The sequence below is a fragment of the Oreochromis aureus genome, linkage group 9, assembly GCF_013358895.1.
Source record: "Oreochromis aureus strain Israel breed Guangdong linkage group 9, ZZ_aureus, whole genome shotgun sequence".
Lineage (NCBI taxonomy): Eukaryota > Metazoa > Chordata > Actinopteri > Cichliformes > Cichlidae > Oreochromis > Oreochromis aureus.
The window spans coordinates 16592231-16615554 of NC_052950.1; the positions used below are offsets into that span (position 1 = coordinate 16592231).

General features: G+C 41.8%; 1 protein-coding gene across 1 annotated transcript in view; it reads left to right on the plus strand.

The window, feature by feature from the left end:
• jph1a (junctophilin 1a) overlaps positions 1-17152 on the plus strand; it is a 33317-nt gene extending 16165 nt beyond the window's left edge. Inside the window, exons 4-7 of the mRNA XM_031750095.2 lie at positions 6826-6944; positions 12660-13393; positions 14306-14402; positions 14579-17152. Of these exons, the coding sequence (XP_031605955.1) occupies positions 6826-6944; positions 12660-13393; positions 14306-14386 (934 nt within the window). The 3' untranslated portion in view covers positions 14387-14402; positions 14579-17152. The remainder of the gene's footprint in view (positions 1-6825; positions 6945-12659; positions 13394-14305; positions 14403-14578) is intronic.
• Positions 17153-23324: the final 6172 nt, after the last annotated feature.

Sequence of the window (23324 nt, forward strand, 5' to 3'; positions counted from 1 at the left end):
ATTGGAGGAAAGAGAGAACAGACCATAATTAAAACTATTCCTTAAGCTCAAGTGGTTGCCAGGCAATGTGACCTTTACTCGTGCAGGTTCAGCTTCGGATGTTGAGCGTCGTAGTTAAATTAGACACACCGTGGAGCAGTTGTTTGTTTGTGGGGGGGGGTTTTGTTTTTTGTCAGCTATGTTACAAAGCTATGCATTATGTGAGTCAGTTTAAGTGCTTTTATTTCTATAGAGTTTAAAAATAGCTGTGTTGTGTCTGTTTGCACGTGCATAAACGCGCTCCCATACATTAGGCTTTAATGTGTGCTCGTTCATTTGCAGATTCATTAATACAGACCAGATGCCTGGTTGGACAGCTCGCTCAAGTGTCTCTGGTGGTTACCATGGTTACTGCCTCACCGCCGTCATCGTCATGTCAGTCATTTGATGATTTTCTTATAAATTAGCTGAGTGAAGAAGCGCCGTTAGTTTAACACAGTCATCCTCCAAGGCTTGTGCAACACGCCTGTTTCCAGTTGGAGATTTACAGTGGACTCCTATCAGCCATGTTTGCTTTAATGCAATAATGCAAGAGCAGTTTATAGTTGCCCTTTCTTTACACTTATTCCCAATAGACCTCATTAGGGCACATCTCATTAATTGGCCTTTCAGTTTTTCTTGCAGATATAATCTGTGTTTATATGTGAGAGAGGGAGAGAGAGTAAACTGGAGTTAGCACAGTCATTTGCATGGGAGGTTGCTCATTTTATTTAAGGTGCAGGTCAAAAGCTTTTGCATGTATATGTTTGAATGTGTATATGATTGATGTGTGTGCGTGCATAATGTTTGTATAATCGCCATGGCTTGATTTGCATGGGAGCTTTGTATGTGTGTTTACAATGTCAGTGTTGGAGCAGCTTGAATTCATGTTAGGCAACAGGAAAAACAATTCTTATCAGTTCTGCCTACTGATTATTCTTTAAAGGTGAATAAAAATAGAATACTTTCCTTAGTCTATCTGATATTATTTTAATGTGAATACCTGTGGGCATTTCAATGCACATTTGTTCTCCTTATATCTAATGCCGCGACACCATTTAAATATCAGCACTAATTTTTATACCAGAATCAACTTTGTCCTAAATTTAAAATTGTTACACCTACTCTGTGGGACCATAGAAGGTATGTAAACTTTATTAGGTACACCTGTGTCTACTGTTATTTAAGGCAATCAGCCACTCACATGCCAGCAACTCAGTGCATTTAGGCATGTAAACATGGACAAAATGACCCTGCTGAAGTTCAAAGTGAACAATGGGGAAAGAAGGTGATTCAAATGACTTTAAACGTGGCACGGCATTTCAGAAGATGTCGATCTACTGGGAGTTTTCACACAACCTTCTCTAGGGTTTACAGAGAATGGTCTGAAAAAGAGAAAATATGCAATGAGCGTCAGTTCTCTGGGTGAAAAATGGCTTGTTGGTGTCAAAAGTCAGAGTAAAATAGCCAGACTGCTGACAGGCAGCATCTCTGAACAAACAACACTTGAAGCAGTTGGGTTACAGCAGCAGAAGAGCACACTTCTGTAAACTAAGAACAGGAAACTGAAGCTTTGATTCACACAGGCTCACTGCCATTGGAAAGAAGATGACTGGAAAAACGTTGCCTCGTCTGATGCATCTTGATTTTTTTTCTGCGACATTTAGATGGCAAGGTCAGAATTTGGAATAGAAAACATGAAAGCACGGATTCAACTCGCTCTTTATCGACAGTTCAGGCTGGTGCTGGTGGCGGTGTGGTATTGTGGGGGATATTTTCATGGCACACTTTGGGCCTTTTAGTACGCGCCATGTCACCAAGCTCCAATCACCAGTGGATCACCTTTGGATTGAATATGAAAATACCTCAAACTTATAAATATCTAACAGTTAATCGATATATTGTAAGATAACCATTAATGAAATGGGAACATGGTTCCATTGCTAACTTTTTCTAAGGATTGTATGTCATTCTTATATACAGGTTAGCTTGTGAGATATTTAATAACTACTTTGTCTTTTTACTGGAATTTTTTTTTAAATTTGATGTCCCAGTATTTATTAGTAACTCATATTATTAGTTCCCAATCTCTTATATGAGTTACTTGTCACTTTATATGTATATAATATGTATAAAATAAATATTTAGGAACACATAGGTGAACTGAGTGAATCTGAATTGACAGATTTGTCAAAAATCTTTTTTTCATCATCAAGCCTCTCATATTTTCATTGCTTATATTTGCTTTTGCTCAACTGGAAAAGCAAATATAAGCTGTTTCTCTGCTGCGAATTCTTTAGCCAACATCACTCCCTCCCCCTCTGTGTCATTAGCTGTATCAGCTGTGGCCATGTTTCACCAGCAGTGTTGACACAGAGCTGAGGTCTGAATCCCTGCCACTGCCCTTCACCAAAACCAGAGGGATCATCTCGGTAAGAGATTCTGTGTCACTCTCTCAACACACCCGAGGATTCATAACGCCACGAAGAGCGTATCAGGCCTTCAACATATCAGAGGTCCAAACATGTACCACAGATCAGTGCTGTGTTGAGAAGAACACGATAAAATCCTGATAGATTCACATACCTGCATGTTACGCCCGTTACCCGATGAGGGTTAGGCGAGGTGGAGGGTTCACTTTATAGCTCTTGAGTAGAAAAATACCAGCGGGAGATTAGGTCTGTTTGTAATCCACAGCCAAAAATGTTGGCAGAGTTTGGGGATTTTCCTGTTTAATCAAAACTGATTCTACTCATTCTTCTTCCCAGAAATGAAGTGTGTTTGGGAACAGCTTCTCAGTTTGTCTCTACCTGTTAGTTCAACCTCTATGAAAAATACAAAATCTGAGGGGGAGGAAAAAATGACGTCATGATGACAGAAATCAGAAATTGGCAAAAAGTACAGAATCATTGCTATTTTTTCCACACATATTTAACCCCATGTTTACTCGATTAATTGCAGGATTTTATTTTACATACTCCTCTTATTGTGCGCATAGTCAACAGGTGTTAAACATTGGTTGCCTAAACACTGTCACATGCTACCTACATATCACACCTACGGGAGCTGCTCTATCATGGAAACCCGTGTCATGAAGCTCCAGGCACACAGTTTTTTTCGCTGATGTTAATGCCAGAGGAGGTTTGAGCCTCTGCAGTCACTGAGTCTTTGCCTCAGCAACCTCGTTGACGTTTATGGATAGGTCTGTGCATACTGTGGCATATCACGGAGAACAAAGCTTTCAGTCTGACAGTGAAATAAAAACAAAGATTTCTTTATTTGTCCTAAAAAAAGAGTAACAGTACAAAAAAAGCAATACAAAACAGAAGAAAGGACTGAGCACAGAGCCCGTCCCCTCCAAACATCAGTACAATACATGTTATCGGTCAGACATGAGCGTGCATAAATATTTCCATTATACAGCAACACAGCTCTCTCTTCAGCATAATGTTAGCTTATCTCATAATAACAGCCACTCCATCTTTCCCTTTGAACCTCATTTGCAAAAGCTATTGTGTCCCCCACTGCTGCAGCCCCTGGTAATATGAGCCCAGGCCTCAGTCCGAGAATAATTCCTGAATAATTTCAGAGTCGGTTTTAGCTAACCACTAATGGTGTTAGTCATGCTTGAGTAATCCTGAATTAGCACCAGCCGGGAATTCAATAGCAGCCTTGCATGGATATATGTGCGGGGCAAGCTAAGTGCTAATTTGTGCAGACTGTCTGTGCTGCTGCTTTGGAGCGGGGGATTGTTTGGCCAAGATATAGGACAGCAGTTTCTGTTAATTTATTATATCCTTTCATGCACTGATTTGTGCACTCAGAGCAGACAAATGGAACATGACCCTTGCTTTGTAGTAGCAATACTTTGCTCTTGGTTGCTGGCAAATAAAGAGAGTGATGGAGTTTAAAGGATAGCTGTTGTCTGTCACAGACAAGGTAAAGACTCATCTAATATCTTGTACTAGTCAGCATTCCAGTTAAGCTATCAAGATTGGATTGAGGGGGAAGGGGAATAGGTTAGTGTGGTAAAGAGCAGAAAAATGACAGAAAATAAAAACAGGATGGACGCAGAGGGGACCGAAAGGCAATAGAGGGGTTCAAAACTATGCCAGCATATGTGAAAGAGATTTCTCAAATAGGCCATAGCCTGGGGAGTGATGGACTGAAGCCTCACTATAGGGAATTTGCACACACGCACACACACAACAGGCGCATACACACATAATACTGTATTCAGCACGCGACCGAGGCATGACCGCCCTTATAGCGTGATGCACCGTGCTGCCTGTGGCCTGAGGACTGAAATTTAACCCTACAGTAAAATTAGAGGGGCTGAGATGCATACCTCAGCAGTTCTAAATGCCGAAGAGTCTTTAAAGGGGCAACCTCTCGCCCCCTCTTTCTTTCTCTTGCTCCCCCTTTTCTCCTTTGGCTCAGTTATTCTCTCCTTTCCCCCCTTCTTTTTCTCCCCCATGTTTCAAATACACACAGACAGAAAGACCATCCACCACACTCGCTGCCAAACTGACTCAACTGTTTTCACACTCTTCATTTGTCACATTAATGAAACAGCCAGCCGCAGGGCTTTATCAATATCATCTCGCAGATGACGCTCCAGAAGGAGTCACTTCAAGGTTTTGCACCCTTTTAAGGCTTTGTCCAAATGTCTACAAACTGTCAAGTGTGTCTGTGCGTGACAGCCTGCGCGTGTGCGAGCAGGCTCCCCAGCATCCCCACACAGGTGTGTCTGCACAGCCCAGAAGCTAGACGTGAACAGGTGTTGCTTTGTATTCATGGACAGACTGTCTTACAAGTCGCCGCTCCAAAAACTTTCCTCAAGGTCGCTCCTGAGTTTGCGTTTGTTTGTTGTTTACCCAGGTTTTTTTTTCATTTCCTCTACCATGGCAAAGACAGTGCATTTCATTCCATAATGTGTGAAGCGTTTGTTTTCATGCATACTTTGGCTCTCTGTTGGAAGGATTTGCATGCCACTAACTGGCTGGGGTGATGCATGCTGTACTTATTCCCACAGAGAGCTATCATCTGCTCGGTGAAGCATTTTGCTGTCTTTCTGCTCAGATTTTTATGGCTGCAATTCTCACAGCTCATTACCTCATCGGGAGCTCCTATTGGGGAAAACCCTCTAATATATCTACAGGGTGATCTAGATGTTTCCCTCAGAAGCAGGAAGATGAATGAATCCACAAAAGTCACATGTAAAAAGTGAACAACAGTTATTACAGGCTTCTCACTCCATGAACTGTCCATGTGTACAGTGCAAGTTTAATTAAGTTGCTATATGTCAGGCAAAAAAAAGAACCATGCATTTCATCTCCTTCTTCTACATGCCCATGTTTTCTCACCTTCCATTTCACTCTCCTCTTGTCCCAGTGCTCTATCACACCTCTACTCCCATCATTCTCCGCCTGTCACCTCCCACCACCAGATATCCTGTCTGGGAACAGTCTGCATCACTTCCTCTGTCTGGCCGTGAATTAATGCCCACTCCTCTGTGAAGATCCTTAGGACATGCCATGGGCATGCTGTATACATTCGAGGCACATTCATGCTTCCATTCACATAGCAGGATATTTCACACATTGCAGAAATAGAAGCCTCGGTGTCCTTCTGGTAGCATGTGCGGCGAGCAGTATGCATGTCAGTGGTGTGATGTAACTGGAATGCTTTAATGTCAATTTTTAGCTGCCTTAGCTTTCCTAAGGAAGACAATGAATGCTACAGTGTGCCTGGTATGAGCCACACCAGTGAAACTCCTGTAGCACAGCAACAACCAAGGCATTATGAGTTATACTGTGTCACTGTTAAAGATTCTTGAATCGGAATTTTTATCTGCAGCTGGTCAAACATACCCTCAGCATGTCCTTTGTCTGTTTGCTTATTTCTTGGTCCCTCATGAATTTTAATATCTTACTGTTCCTGTCCTCTGAAACAGGACAGCCCCAGAGTCCAAGGACAGAAATAGAGACATCTGTCCGGACGGGGTCACTCTAACAGCAAGACGGTGGGAGGGAGGGGAGGAGTAGGGATGCAGAGGGATGATGGCATGTGCCAATAGACAGATGAAGCAGGATCGGAGGGAAAAAAACCAAAAACAGGAGCATTGATTGAAAGAGAGAACACAGGACAGTGCGAGATAGATGGAGAGGAAGATGGATGAGTGGGGTTAAGCAGGGCAGCGGGCACAGCTGTCAATACTTAAAGTGATACTTGAACTTCCCATCTGGATCCTCACGTTCCTTGTTGCACTCGTCTCATATCACTTGAGCATTTTTTGTCACTGTCATTTTTATATTTAAGTGAGTAATCTCCTTTAATTGATGAGCTTTATGTGTTTGTTTGGTCTCTTTATTTTTAAATAACCCCAGTGGTAGAAGAGAGAGAGAGACATCTTCGTTCCCTGGCACGGAGATACTGCCTATAGCCATGGTTTGCGTGTTTTCACATGTGGACAATATCTCTCACCTGAGTGTTTTTTAAGGCTCTGTTAAGCTGGTCACCCTTGGCCTCTCTCTGCTTCATCACAGCACATTTTCATAATACCCCTATATTGATCTCAAAACATGTTACTCTTCTGTCTCTGGATTTTATTTTATGTGTAGATCTGAAAAAGGTTTAAATACAAGGTTCTTTGATGATTGATGACAGATAAAGAGCAGCAGATTACGCTGGCACTGCTCACCAGTGTGCCCGTTATATGTCTGTGTTGTTACTGTGCACATGGTGGAGAGCAGCTTTTCATTGTTTCCATTTTTCTAATACTTATTTTTGTTTATGCATTTGCAGAACAGCCCATGCTAGGACAAAAAGTGAGGCTGCAGACCAGGCCGCGATCTCTGCGGTGCATGAATCTGAAATTGCCAGGGCGGTTGCCCGGGAGCTCTCACCCAACTTCTACCAGCCAGGTAATCTTACTTGTGTCCTTGTTATGTTTCATCACAGGCTTTTAGAGTGTGTTAAATATCAAAAATTGTAGTCTCTCTTACTATTTTATATATTTTATTTATTATTTTCTATATATATTTTATAGAAAACAGACTGCAGGTGTGCTAAACCAGCACTGAATCTGCAGTTAAAGCAAAGACTGTCGCAGGAGCCCGAATGTGATTCACACCCATTGGTGGGACATTGAAAAAAAATCAAGCTGATCTAAAATCCAACAACTAATTTTTCCATGAAAACACATTTTTGGGACTGGGTAATGGGTAAGGGGTTGGGTACTGTGTGTGAATGATGGTATTTGCATAGTTTTTGGGTTGTTTACACTGACTGTGAGTCAGTAATGAGCTTGTTCTGGGTGCACAAAAGAGCAGGGATTGGAGTTCTGGGGCTGTAATCGAAGACTAGAGGTACTGAAGATGATTTGTAGCACCACAATGGAGGACTGTGTTTGTGCTTAGACAAAGCACAGTCAGCTTGAAGCAGGCTACTGTTTTCTGGCCGAAAGCTTTGTCTTAGCCCTCAAAGGCCTGCAGTAACAGCTCAGATATGCTTGCTAAAATTTGCAGCGATAAACTCTGACCAAAAAAAAAAGTGTGAATGTAAAACATTTCTGTTCTTTTTTTTTTTGCATTACATAAACTCGTCTTTTGGTGGAGTGTAGAAATGGCTTATGGGTGGTTGTGAGTTAAACCTATGAAGGTCTTTTGTTCCTAATACCGGACAGCAATATCTTCTATCTACGTGAAGGATGAACAGCTAACCCTTTCACACTATACACTAGTTCACAGTCGAGACGTCGACTCAACTCTGTTTATGTCATTTACAAGATAAGCTGAGCTTTAGAGTCATATCCTACTGTATTAATAGTCAGAGAGCGGGATGTGTTTTTGCTAAAAACTTTGTGGTGCAGGTGGGCTCCAGGTAAAACACTGAGTCCCAGAGAGGTGCTATTGCACACCTTTTTATTTTTGTTTTGTTTATTTATATTTACAGTGTAAGACCTATACTACGCTTTCCTCTTCCACTTGGTGTAATATATTTACGCCTATGAGCTAGTGACCTTGGGTGTTTGCCAAAAGCCACCGCAAAATAGAGGGTGAGAAATAGATTGACAATGGGACCCATTCAAGCATGTCCCTTCACTAAGCCGCAGAAATGGCCTGCCAGGGAGCCAGAGACATCGGGAGACTTGTTTGTGTTGTGGAAAACAGTGGTCATGCTTGGCAGGCTGGGTGATCTCCAGGTTCACAAGTCTGTGCGGAGAGTGTCCTTGCCTTATAAGTCAGATCATGAATGAGAGAGTGGCCGATGTCATAATAATGTGCGGCGCAGGGCGACATCTGAGCCGCAGCATTTAAACGTTCAAGTTACGTAAGCGTGTCTGGTAAGCCCAGCTGACAGCCAGAGGGGCACCTGCAAAGAGTCAAATCGCGTATTAATTTATATCTCGTTTATGAACTAGCTGGTTTTTGTAGAGTCTAGCTCAGATTTTCTAGGATTGTTGCTGGTTTGTGCTCTGCCCTTTTGCTAATTAGGCCATGTTTGAGTGTAAATAGCTACCCCTATTTGCAGCTTTCTTGTAAGGCGGCTACAGCAGTTGTTGCTCTCAAATATGGAAATAGTTATTTGGAATATTTTTTCTGTTATAACCTTGTCTGTCATGATGTCACAGTGAGGCAAAGATGTTCAAACTCAAATCCTCTAGGGTAGCAACAACGGGCCCAAGCCCCCTGTTGTTCATAACTGGCATTTTGTACTCGTAGGAGATTATCACCAAGATTGGGACTGTGTACTTCAAAAGCAATGTGAGGGTCATAGGGAACGGGACCCTGACCTTTATGATTGATTCACACACAGCACCCTGGAGGGGCAGTAGAGAGGGTTAGCTGGGCGTGGCCTGTGGCGTGACGTTAATTGGGCTATATTTGGTGCCGATGTGTGCTCACTGGTGTCTAATGGAGACATAGCTGAAATCCTTATGCACTGAGACGAGCTCAGTCCCGGACTCGTCCCCTCCATTGGGCCGAGGCACAGCAGCTGTTCCTTCCTTCAGTGGGTCGTAGAGGGGGCGGAGTATGGGGGCTGGAGGGTGAGGGGACCAGCAGGGGGTCCTGCTCTGCCCTGTTTGACCCGGTCAAGGTGCACTTGGACCTGGTGGAACCATAAAAGCCTCGACCTGTCAAGGCTGAAAATCAGACGTTGGCAGGTGCTGCTGTTTATTCATAGCAGCAGGTGTGCAGTAAGTTTTACCGCAGTAGCTCATGTGAAGTTTAAAGTAACTCAGAACCTTCTTTTGACTTTCAGGGATACAGGATATAAATGACCTTAAGTGACTGATAGTCACATCTCTTCCCAGATTTCAAAAACATATTTATGTGTCCCACTTTTTTGAAATGGTCGTAATCCAAAGGACAATAAGGCAGACAGACAGAGACAAAACATTGCATTACGGTGGTGATATATTACTGTCAGTCCCTCCTGTCAGCGTGTGTGCATGAGAGGCCTTCAAGGTTCTTCTTTGCATGTGGGCTTTTGCAAACAAAGTGCAGTCAGACAGTGATCACATTCACCCATTACCAAATGACAGTAGGGAAATATTTTATTTACATAATTTCAAATGCATACAGATGGGTAACAAATCAAAAGGGAAAAAAAAACCTAAAGCTATTAGTAATGTGTTGAGCCTCTCTGGAAACCTACTGAAGGGATTGAACATGATTCGTCTAAAAGATATAGAGAGAGTAAAGAGGCTAATATCTGGTGATTGTAAAAACCATAGCATAAAATATTAATCCTTTTTTTATACTCATAAAAGCATTCAGTGACCCCCTTAATGCCCTGTGAATGAGGGTACTGTAATCCTGGAAAAGACCACTTTCTTTATCGGATAAAGGCGATCACGGAGAAGTGCCTTGTATTGATTTGCAGTGATCCTTCCATCTAAGTGGGGGACAAGTGGATCCAAACCTTGCCATCAAAATCCCCTCACAGCGTGTCCTCATAGTGCGGGGTCAAGGGTTCAGCTTTTTCTTTAGTTTGTCACTAATTTCTGCGTGTGTCTGCGTAGGCTATGTAACCGTAGTGAATGTAATCTGGCCAAACAATAACAGCTCCCTCTGCCCATCTGCCAGTGTGAGTAGGAGGAAGAAAGAGAAAATCTCAAAAGCTGCAAATGGAGTTATGAATCTTAAATCTAACCGAGCAAGCTGAGATCACAGCACACAGAACAGACTAATACATGTACAGAATAACGCAGTATATCCATGTAAGAATACATTAAACATAAGCAAAAGAGTCGTCAAAGCAGATAAACCAGGAATTTTCATTTAACTACTGTGGGGAAAAATAAAGCCAAAAGTTTGCTACGCAGAAATGTGCATTTCCATGTAGACCTGTCATCATTCATCCAAAAACTCTTGACTTCTATGAGCCTTAAGCTGAGGTATACTCAGATGCACAATGGCAGCAGATGTGATAATGGCATATACTGTACTCCTTCCCCCCCATAACACATAAACATTGATGCCCACACTTACCCCGGCTTCAATGAGGCTTTTCCCCCTGCTACTGCTGTTCATCTCATATTAAGGACAGGGGTGGTTAGGTCTTAAGCAGCCAATCTGTTGTGTTTTGTGTGTGTATGATCTTGTGCGTGTGGGTGCCAGAGAGAGGGAAAGAGCGTGTGTTTTGCTAAGAGTGCAGTGGAGCAGAAAATGTGCTGTGGATTAACATAAACTGAACTGGCATCCTGCAGCTTAAACAAAAGCTCGCATTCACATAAAACTCAAAGATGCAACGATCGTGTGAGAAGAAAGTAAAGTGTCTGAGTTTTTTTGGGTGAAAATAAATAAATTGAGGATACAAAAGAAATCTCGCATTTTTATCTGCGTTTGTATCTCGAGTATTTTTGTTTTGGTCATGGCTGGGTACCATGGCCTATTTTAATGACCCTCTTTAAGACGGCTGCAGACTCAGCCCAGTTGATCAATGTTCGCAACGGAAAGAAACACCACAGCCATTTGGGTAACTGAGTCCCAGTACATGTTCCAGCTGACCTGGCAGGATTCCTTGGAAGAGCAGCTCTAATAAATCTTCACTAACTTGTCAAGAGGATGTAGACATCCTGAAATATCTACAAAACAATCATACAGCTAACTTAAATATTTCCTGTACATTCACAAGTCTTATTTTGAAACAGGAAAAGCATGATCGGCATAGTTTGGAATTGAGCATGGCTGCAGAAGTGTAGATTTTCCTGACGCCCAGTGTTGTGGTCCTCTATCTGTTTGAGGCTGTGGTGTTGGGGAGGGGTGAGTGTTTAAGTGCCAAGAACCATTCAGAAAATGCCTGGAACCTCTTGAAGGAATCCGTCCCCATCCATAGTGAAATTGCCTGGATCCGCCCACGAGGCCCTAACTCTTATTGAGCTATGGTGTGAAATTAAGCTCAGCAGATATATTAAGCCCCACAGATGTTCAAATGTCCCCATGTCTGTTTGTAGTGGGTCTTATTGGTTGTGGTGGCTATGAAACAAATTAGGCTGCCACGCAGCTGAAAAGTACTTTGGGCTTAAGAGTACTGAGGCCCGAAAGATTCCCCAGTAAGGCCGATTACACTCGTATGAGACTGGATGGACTTGTTACCTTGTGGATTTGCGTAATTGTTCCAAGAACTGATGAGTGGCAAATTAATGTTAACTCTTTGAGACTAAATCGTACTGTGCAAGCTTAATTGGTGTCAGGCATGTATGAGACAATGTAAGAGACAAGACTGATCTCTGAGATCAACCATTTTCCAGCCCAGTGAGTCTGTGCTGAACGAGTCAACGTGCAGAAGGAGCATAACAGCCAAATATATCTATATATTATTTTTTCTCTATAATTCCTTTATTTCTTTCTATCATATGGAATGCAGAGAATCATTTTCTGCTCATACCGTCTGATGTACTTCAAACAAAGCAGCATTATCCCTCCTCTTAGTCACTCTGACACCATCTAATTCAGGCGAAGGGGAGAAAAACAGGCGAACAAAGAGCCTAATGTCTCTAATAAATGTTAATTCAGCAGGAGAACAGAAGGGACAGATAAGGTGTCACTTTACCCACATACGAAATTACATTTACATTCAGCTTTATTGTCCACACGTTAAAAAGGATATTAGAGGAGATTTCAACATCTACATAGTTGAAAGAGAAGTTTTCATTTAGTCTCGAAGCAGAAATATCGTAAGGTCCGTGAGCGTCCACTAACCCAGGCAGTCCATAAGCTCTTTTTGTAGTAAAAGGAATGATCTTCCTCGCATCGAAGCGTGTCAGTGCTGTACCTCGGGGTCACCTCTCATTATCTGCGGCCATATTGGATGCTAAGAACTGAAAAGACTTTCCAGGAAAGCGACATACTGATAAAAGAGAATGACTGATGATGAAGATGAGCCTGCAGGGGAGGCGTTCTTTGTGAAATGGTGTTTGTGACCTTGCATTAATCAGTCCATTTCTTTCTGTCTCCCCGTGACCCTCTTTTCTAGGCTTTGCGGAGTTATTGAATTTCAATATAATGTTGATGAATATTTTATTTGAAAGTTTAACTGCGCTTAAGGGTAGATGTGGTTTAAATTTCGTCTGTGTGTTGAAGGCAAACAGTACGTCACGTTAATGCGTTTTGCCTGTCTCCCCCCTTCAGGTCCCGACTACGTAAAACAGCAGTTAAAGGAGCCAGTGGAGATTAAAGAGGTCCCTGTTGAAAAGAAGGACAGCTCTCCGAGAGATTCTCCCCACTTTTACCGAAAAGGCACAACGCCTCCCCACTCTCCTGCGACCAGCCCTGCAGCCACACCGCCCCCCTCACCTCAATCCAGCAAGAAGAAAGGACAGCTCGCCAACAACAGCACCAGCCGCAAAACCAGCAAAGAAGAAAAACCTTCCCGCAAGATTAGCAAAGAAGAGAAACTAAGTCAGAAGACCAGCAAGGATGAGCGGTCTAGTAGGAAGCTGAGTAAAGAAGAACGGCAGCCTGTCACCGATGGGCCCAAAGCTTCTCAGGCCCAAATCGAGGCTCCACCTAAACCCACTAAAGTTCAGCAACCCACCCCAGCATCTGTGCCCCCTTCACAGCCTCCTGCAATTCCAGTCAATGGCCAGCTCCACACTGAATATCACAGTTACTACGTCAAGGCCCCTACAAGGGTCCCTCCACCCCCAGAACCTGAGGATCCAGAAGAAGAGCCTAGTGCCCTGGCTTTGGCACGTATGCCCCCACAACCCCCTAGATCTTTTAGTACACCCACTCCTAAGCCAGCATCTATACGGGAGAGCAAGAGCGACCAGAAACTCAGGAAGCAGGATTCCCTAAAGCCAAAGAGCCTCGCAGACACAAAGAAAGCAAGCATGGAAATTGCAGAAAGCACGGAAGAAACAGTAAGTGACAGGATGGGAAAGTGTGCTTTAAAGCAAAGGTTTTGGAAAAAATATCGGACTTAAACACACATTTATGCTTTTTTGCTGAAAGTTGTGTGGTAAATGAGAAGCTACACCCAGTAGTGGATTAGCTCAGTTTGGCACAAAGGTGGGACACAAACACGTATCTCATTAGCCAATTTTCTGTCTTAAGCAGGTTTAAATATCAGACTGCTTCTTGGTAGCTTCTGCAGTAGTTGTCTGATGACTAATTCCAGTTGAAAGTATGAAATAATGACTGATTACCCTCACTTTTAATCTTGTATTGTACTAAGCTAGTACTATAAATCTGAACTGCAACAACTCTTTGAAAGATAAAGGTAGCGTGATACCTTCAATACCCATTTATTCTTTATATTTTATTGATTCACATTCATTTTTTGACTTTGAAACATGGCCTGTGTATAAAAGATGGATGTCTGCAAATGTGAAAGAGGATAAACGTTTGGAACTTGGAAACTGCAATATGACAGTTTTTCTTCCCAAATGATTTATGACTTGAATAAACATTTTCCTAGGAGTTGATGAGCTCAATTGCTAGTTTAAAGTCTTATTTAATACAGCATGACGTTCATTTAATATTTGTGTTTTGTAAATCATTTAAAATAAAATAGATGCTAAATCAGGATGTGCTTTAGGGTACACTTTCCTGGAATTTTTTAACTTTTTATGTCACTTGTGACATTTGGTTTGAAAAGTCTTAAATGGCCACAACGCCAGACTCCAGGCTCAGTGAATCAGTGAGTGGTGTCATGGTGGCTACAGCCATCTTTTATATACAGGGATCCTAATGTACACGTTGAGGTCTCATTACAGTACAGATCATTTGATTCCCTACTGTACGATTTTTATATATTTTATCATTTTTTGCAGGGTCCTAACTCAGTCCTTGTTGCTATGGTAATGCTGTTGAATATTGGCCTCGCAATTATATTTGTCCATTTTCTGACATGATGATGCTGCTTCTCAGGTAAGCTGATTTACTGTATTGTTTCATCCCATATTTGCTCTCCAACAGAAATCGATGATCACAGCATGAATTAATGTCTCGTGTCTCGTCTCCTTGATGCGCCTCAGCGTGCATCTGAAATGTGACAGGGCTCAATTAAATCCAGAAAGTTACAAACAAACTGTCTTATGTTTCAGCGGAACCATGGCAACTGGTACAGTTGCATCGTCGGCCTTGAAACATGAAAATGCCGCCAGTGAAACACGGGGATGGCCACAGGAATCAGCATGAAACCGAAGAGAATCGAGAGGAAGGCAACGATAACACCAACCTGACACTGGCCTCGTTTAGGGCCAGCCCCGTGAATTAGCGCTCCTTTGGCTTCTCTAAAAGCTAAGGTGAAATGTTGTGTCTAGTGCGATAAAGAAAATGTTTAAAAATTGCAACCAAACATACGCAATCTAAAAAAAAAATAAAAAAAAAATCAAATGAAAAAAAAGAAGACGTAATTGAAACCCACACATGTGCTGATCCAAGCACAGGTCTCTGTAGCCCACTTCCACTGCCTTGGCAGAGATAGCAGTGGGCTGAAAGAGTGTGGAGATGCACTTTTAGATGACGGGAGCAAACAGCTGCCTTTCTATTTTGCCATCTGACGTTTTGATGGGGAGATGTGAGCCCGGCTCGAGGGTTGGGGGAAGGGGTTGAGGAGGGGGGACGGTCGCAGCAGGAGTGCGCTTTGGGTGTTTGGAGAGTTTTCTGGGGTTCTAGCCACTCTTGCAAGAGGAAAGTGGGCATGGCCGCTGCCAGCAGTCAGTGCTAGCACGGTCACTAGCCAGTCTTACTCTGTTAACCCAAACATCACTGCACCTTTCTCAAGCTCCGTCCTTTGTGATCCAGGATACACTGCTTTGAAACACTCCCCGTGCATGGTACAGTTTTGAACACTTCGTTTTTCTTTCTTTTTTGTTCTAACGTAGTTTTTTGTTCATAGATGTTCTATCAATGTTGGTTACCTGCCGTCATTTGCTTGTAAAAATCTGTTCTCTTCTCGGAACGAATAAATACATTTTGCTTTCCCTTTGTTCATTTCCAACAATCGAGCTGTAATTTGACATTACACAACCACGTAACTGAAAGTGCAATATGTTTATACTTTCAAAAGGTTGGAGTATGGCCATTATGAACATCCTTTTTTATTTCCATTTAGTTTGTGAGACTCGCATCTTTTTAATAGGCTGGTTTTGAGAGAAGTGGTAATTGACAGCAGTCATTATGATTAGGAAAGCGGTACTTTAAAAGCTTGCTCACTCTGAGGGTAACAAATGTCTTATTTATGAAATCGGGAGGAAAATTATTTCATTGTACACGCGTAGACCATTTAGCTTGGATTTCGTCACTATTCTTTGCTTTCACTATACCGATAAGATGCAAAAACGCAGCTCGCACAGCTGCTTGTGTAAGCCCAGAAATGCTTGCTTGCTTGCTTATGAGACTGAATCGAGACAGTTTTGTGGACAGTTTATTCAGGTCAAGGCCATGGGGAATGTGGCTGCAGGGAGAAGAGAGATGCCTTCAAAAGTCTTTAACAGTACTACTGTTTACCTCAAAAATGATGAGGAAGCGGGGGGGAGGGAAAGAAATGCCATCCTTGTCTTAACTTTGTTGTATGTGGGAAATACTCTGACTGTTGTCATCAGCTGAATCATGCTTTTAACTTGCCTCATCGTAGCTGCTTGTAGTCTTTGTTGCAGGTATGGCATGAGTTTCTTTGATTTTCAAAGTGGTTATTTATATACGGCGGACATTTACTGTCACCTGTACCAAGATTAATTATTTATTCATTGTATAGCTGATGTGTTTGTGAACACTGGTCATCACAGAAAGGGCTTTAAAAATGTCTAGATTTTCTTTAATGCAGTCTTTTTTTTTCTTGGTAGGTCAACTTTACTATAATGTCTCTTATGAAACTAGTTGAGCGCTCATCCTCCACCAAGGCCAGCAGCCTGTTTCACAGTTTTAAAGGAAGTGATCCAAACCTGCACCAAAATTCAATAAATTCTTCCTTTGCCCATAGTCCACCTCTCCACCACGTTTCATGAAAATTGGCCTCAGTAGTTATTGCATAACGTTGCTGGCAAACACACAAATGGTATCCATCACATCCTTCTGCCTTGGTGGAGGAATGACGAGCACGTTACTTTTCGAGAACACTTCTACCAGTTTGATGTTTGCAAACCGTCCACAGAACTACTGAAAAACTAACTACTGACATTTATTTAAAGAAAACTATGGTGTAGACAAATAAAGGTTAAGGCTGGAGTTTCAGAGGGTTTACCTGAACAGTCTGTTTATGGGATATTTTTTGAATTGCAACATTGCATGTTAGAGACATTTATATAGATTATTATATACTATTTATAAGGATTTTTACAGAGCACAATCCAGAATCTGGTATGAGTTGGTATTTTTCTAACAATTTGCACACCTATTTTGACAATGAATATAACTTGTTTGTAATTGGTAATGTAATGCACATATGATAATGTTTGACAGTGGAAAAAAACTCTTTATTTCTAATTGGATGTACTGTATGTACCATTGGGGATGTGGAAAGCAGATGTATTTGTTTGAGTATTTTAGGAAATAACAAGAAACTGTGGGAGACTTTTGATATCGCAAGGTTCATATTACCCCACTGATTTGTGCAAAGTCTTTGGAGATGAAGTTATGTGTATAACAATAAAGATGTTATGCCTTGTTAAACAACATTATGCTCTCTTCTTGTATTTTGATCCTCGTTTACCATTCAGTTCACCTTTCAGGTATCATGGTATACACTCAGTGGCCACTTTAAACTGGGATAGCATCATCTCCGGGGTTCACAGAGAATGCTCCAAAACGAGTGAGGAGCCGTTCCTTGGGTAAAAAGGCCATGTTGATGCCATGGATCAGAGGAGAATGGCCAGCCTGCCTCAAGATAATAGGAAAACAACAGTAACTAAAAAAAAAGCCGTAATTACAATCAAAGCATCTTTAAATGCGCTACATGTCAAGCTGTGAAGTAGATGGGCTACAGCAGCAGAAGACCACTCCTGTTACTCCTGTTAGCTAAGAACAGGAAACTGAGGGTAAGATTCGCAGGGGTCACCAAAACTGGACAGTAGAAGATTGGAAAAATGTTACCTGGTCTGATGAGCTTCGATTTCTGCTGTGACATTCAAATGGTAGGGTCAAAACAACATGGAAGCATAGATTCATCCTGCCTCGTATTTACGGTTCAGGCTGGTGGTAGTGTAATGGTATGAGGGATATTTTCTTGACACACTTTGGGCCTCTCGGTAACAACTGAGCATCATTTGCACGCTACAACCTGCCTCAGTATTGCTCCTGACCATGTCTACTTTTATGACCATAGTGTACCCATCTTCTGATAGCTGCTTCAAGCAGGATAATACCTGACAAAGCTCAGATCATCTCAAACTGGTTTCTTGAACATGACAGTGAGCTCGCTGTGCTCAAATGGCCTCCACTAGTCACCAGATCTCAATCCATTTGAGCACCTTTCAGATGTGATGGAACAGGAGACGGGCATCGTGCATGTGCAGCTGACCAATCAGCAGCAACTGTGTGATGCAAGCATGTCAATATGGACCAGCATCTCTGAGGAATGTTTCCAGCACCTTCCTGAATCTATGCCATGGAGAATGAAGGTGGTTAAGAAGGCAAAACAGGATCAAACCTGATACCAAATGAAATGGCTGGTGAGTGGATTATAGGGAACAGCATACATGCAACACAAGTAATTCCAAATAAAATCAACAGATAGATTTCATTGGAAGGATACAAGGATTTCTACTTGTCTTGTAAAAATGTTTTAAATTCTAGCCTCATGTTCACTCCTACCTATCTCCATGCAACAGTGACCTCATGTTGACCTTCTGATAATGAGATCCAGGGGGGAAAACACCAGGCACGAAATCAAAGTATCTTCGTCAGGGTCTCACATTAGCTGTTCAGAAGCACGCAGGTGCCCCAGTTTGTCTCGAGTCAGTTTATACTGTTTCCACCACTGATCAGCCCTGGATTAGTGTCATGTTACGCCAGCAGGGGCACCTGCCTGGAATCAGCAACACCATGCGTTGCACTTGTTGTGATCTCTGCCCTGACTCCAAGAGAAAAAAGCAAAGCTGGGAGATTTTTGTTTTGTTTTTAATTTTAATTTTACGGTTTTACGGTGTCGTATTGCTGTTCAGACTGTGTGCCTCTGGAATATTCTGGAGGGTATATATTCCTGGCAACTAAAACCCCTATGTGAAGCAGAACTTGTCAGTAATAGTATAGAATATCTCTGTTACTATTCTAATAAGGCAGAGCAAGTGGGACAAGATTTGGTTGCACAGGCTGAGTTGGACAAATATAAACCAAAACCTTATAAGCATATCGTACCTTCTTATAGAGGCCATTTAACAAAATTCTTTGACAGCTATAATTTTGAACCAGGGTGGAGATTCTACGCCCAGTTTAGTGGGCGTGAGGTGAGTGTGCGACTCAATATGGCAGAACAGAGAAAACACATAAGCAGACGCCTGACATGCATTTTTTCCCCTTATATTTAGCCTTTCTAAAACAATATTTATATAGTGCTTATAATTATGTTCTAAACAGGTAGCCTTAATAGAAACTAAGAACTTGGGTAGCAAATTGAAATTTGCTGCCGATTGGTCAAACAAACTGAGACCAAGCCTCCACCTTCAGAGCAAAAAGCAACTCAGTTCTAAAATTGGATTAATGCTAGTAAGCAGTGAGGAGATATCAGTGGGCAGCGTTTTTAAGAAGTGTTGCTAAGACATCAGTATGAGGCAGATCCCCTTTCCATGCTTGGCATAGCTTGCCTTGCTTAGCATCACCTCATCTGTTCCTCATATTTACACAAACAGAACCAAATAGCAGTTATCAAACTGTAAACCTGTCACTTTTAAGTAAACAATTACCTGCATTATTTAAACACGCAGCAGATTCTTTTTTCACTTGTCGGGCCTCAATGTGCCACTTCTTGGGGACCCTAAGAGAGCAACGCTGTGCCATTTAAACACAAGGACCTCCATGTCCTGTTTATTTAGTGACATGTGAGTCATGGTGAAGGTTTTATCACAGGGGTCTGTAGGGTGAGTCATAATAGTTCAAACAAGCAAGCCTCAACATAACGCATTAGCCTCAAGCTACTCAAAGTAAATGGTTGTCACATCCACTTATCTGTCTGCTGAAGCTTTCATTGTGCGTGAACTACATTAAATAAATATATAAACTTGAGGCAAGCCAGAAAAGACTTCTCAAAGATTTGGAGGATGCTATTTTTCCTCATGCATTATTTGCTGCGAATGGCTTCGTCTTAACGGATGCATAAGTTGGTGGTTTACACTCATCGTCATAATGCCAGGAGTGTACCGTTAATACATGGCTCGTGATAATTGTGCTTCACTGACTCGGAGTGCATTGTTTCATCCTACTGCTTTCACCATTAGCTGCAATTTTCAAAGGCATTTTGGCTAAATACTACTAAGTCAGTGCCTATTTCTCTACGACCCATTTGTTTGATCAACAGCTCTACCTGCTCGCCTATTTATCAAAGGAACACAAAAGAGGACCCAACCACCGTACAAGGCAAACAAAGACAGGATATCAAACGCAGCACTTTGCCACACATGATACTTTTTAATTTCTCACTAATTTTCTGGTAAATCGAATTACACAAACACAGTTATTGTGGAAGAAATAGAAACAAATCCTTTTATATAAAAAGTTCATATACAATTTTTATTTCATGGATTTTAAGACTTTTAAACAATTAGCATAAATTGCTATTGAGATGCTTCTGTTTTGAAACATGTCATGGGCTGCTGATGCTGAGCTTCATGGGATTAAGACCAACATGAGAAGTGCAGGGCGCTGTGGCTGGCTGCAGGCTAAAGGAACAGTACACTCAGATTCACTGTGACAAGCCTCCCCTTCTTTTCACTGAAGAAGAATTGCCAAAAGACATTCATCCCCCATCTTTCCCTATCATGACTATAATGCTGACCTGGTTTCATTCAGGGTTTCTCTACCAAAGCCATTGTACTGCTCCTTAAATGGTCCTACTGTATTGACATATGAACAACCGATGTGGAATAAAAACTGTGGTATATAGAAGAGGAAATTGTGTGTTCTGGTAAATACAGACAAGTGAGACAGAGTCTTCCCACAACACCATATCCACTTTTACCATTTATCATTAATGATGGAAAAATCAGCAGATAAATGTTTAAAGTATGCCCACTATTGTCATTTCCATATGCATATTTTCTTTATTGGACTCCATTAGTGTAGCTTTGAATTATTCACAGTTAATTATCTTATACTCAACTTTGGTGTGGCCACTCAGTTGAAGATCTGTTTGAAAAAAAGCTGCTTTAGCTCTTTTCCGTCTAAGACCACTGCCTCTTTGAGTCTCTACTGATTGGCTAGCCTTTGCAAACAGAGGTTTTGAACAGGAGGTTGGCAAGGGTATAGTGCACAGCACAGATGACCACATGAAGCTATCCCCTTTCACTGACACAATACAGAGGCAAGCGGAGCAGAACAAAAAGATGAACTGATCATTTAGAGCACCCCGACATTTGTGCTTTTGCCTCATTTGGATTACTTGTACATGCACTTACTCCATTATTTGAAACTTTGACCGTGTTTACGCTACTACAAAAGTCTTGAGTCACCCCTCACTTCTTTATATTTAACTTCTAAGAAGCCAGACTTTCTTTTTGATATTTTAAAGTGATCTTGAGCAATGGTTCCCCAGGCTGTTTGAAAGACTTTCAAGGTTATTTTTGTACATTGGCTGGTTTTCCTGATTTTCAGTGCAGTTCTTGTACCTGAACATTTTCAGAAGGATGTTTTTTAAGCCACTTAGCACTGACCTGTGAATCATGCAAGAATATAAATGGTACCAAACTCAAGGGGGGAACCAGTGTTGTTTCACATAACAGACTATTTAGCAAAGAACCAATTTTAAACTGTATCTTTAGTCACTTTGTTAATAGCAGTCTCTCACAAAAACACACTGCTTATTCCCATTTCTTTAGTGGATTTTATTGAAAATGGCAAATGTAACACAGTTTGAAAGGTATAAAGTATTTTTGCACCAACAAGGTGATTCAAAAAGCACTATTAGCTTATATGTATATATATTGGCATATTTTGGCAGGATGTGCTGTATGTCCTTAAAAACTGAGGAAACTGTTCTTAAGAAATGGGAATAAAATCCAACAAAGACCCGAGAGACACATCTGGCCCTTTTGTTTATCCATCTACTATTCACTGAAGCCTCATAAGAAATGGCCTCGGTGGAAAATTGGCTGTGAAGAAGCCATTCTTGAGGAAGGAAAACTGGGAGGAAATGCTGAGGTATGCTAAATTTTACAAGAACTTGACTGAAAATCAATGCCAACAGGTCTTTTGGAGTGATGACTAAACTCTGACATGGCTTGACAATTCCAAGCACAAAAGCATGCCTTGATAGAAAAACACAATGCAGCACTATCAGTCATGGATTGGCCTCCCCAGAGCCTGGACCTCAACATTATTGAAGCAGTGTGGGATCATCTTGACAGAGAACAGAACAAAAAGTCACAAAATCGAAAGAAGAGCTTTGAGTGTCCTTCAAGAAGTCTGGAGAACTATTCCTGAAGAAATGACAAGAAAGCTTCCCCAACAGAGTTCAGGCTGTGTTGAAGAATAAAGCTGTATTTCAAGGTTGTTAGAATTACACAAACTCAGATTTTGCCTTATATACTGTATTTCCATGTATGTTTCCACTTTTCAATAAATAGCTGCAGCCGTCTCTCATTTTCCTAGAAAAATACAAAGAAATAATTGGTGGCTCAAGTTTTTCCATAGCACCAGAGATGGGTACAAGAAAGTGTGATCTGTATAGAGTTCAGTTGTCACAGGGATGAATGGTATCACTGCACATGACACGAGTGTTTGCATGTGTTCTGCGTGTTTGTGTGGTTTAAGGAAGCCCTGTTGTAAGGGCCCACAACAGCCTCCCCAAAATAGAGCCAAGAGCAGCTGCAGCCGGGTGGGTCGTATCAGAGGGACATCAAAGAGGCCGCCGTCACCCGCCCTCTCTGATCATAAGCACTAATGGTGTAATGGGGGACTGGAAGGTCAGTGATTGTTTTTGGTTGTGTGTCTGTGTGTGTAAGAGAGAGAGAGAGAGAGAGAGAGAGAGAGAGAGAGAGAGAGAGAGAGAGAGAGAGAGAGAGAGAGAGAAAGAAAGTTAACAGGCAACAAAGGTGATAGAACCTTCTGGAGCACAAAGCAACAGCATGTAATACTTGCAATAAAAAATAAATACCAGATTTGGTGTTGCCTCTTCACTGATATCTATGGCAGAACCCAGCACAGCCAATTATAAATAACTGGCTAGTGATGTCTTGGAAAATGGACTCCTTCTCCCACTGGTGAGTGAACTCTGGATCCCTAGATATCAGAATAAGTGGGAAAAAAGTATATCACAGTCCCACAATACTATCCGTAAGGAACATACACTTCATCACTCTTGCATCAAACTGTACAGTTTCCAGGCATGCTCAGTATACTACTCTTAGTGTCCCAGCTCAGATAACTCTGCGTCCATTTGTGAGCCTCAGATTTCAACAGTCATCACTTTTCCTGCATGACTTTTTTTTACCAAGACCTCCAGGCAGAGAGGTCCAGGCAAAGACACAGTCTGAACCTGAGCGTAGATACCCCATTTGCTGTGATGTTGTCCTTATGTATTCTATATTCTTATGATATTTTGTACTGGCTGGACTTCAGAAGATATAAAAGCACAGAGTACATGCCTCCCCCGCCTCTCTCATTCTTTCTTGAATCCAGATTTATGGCCCTATAAAATGT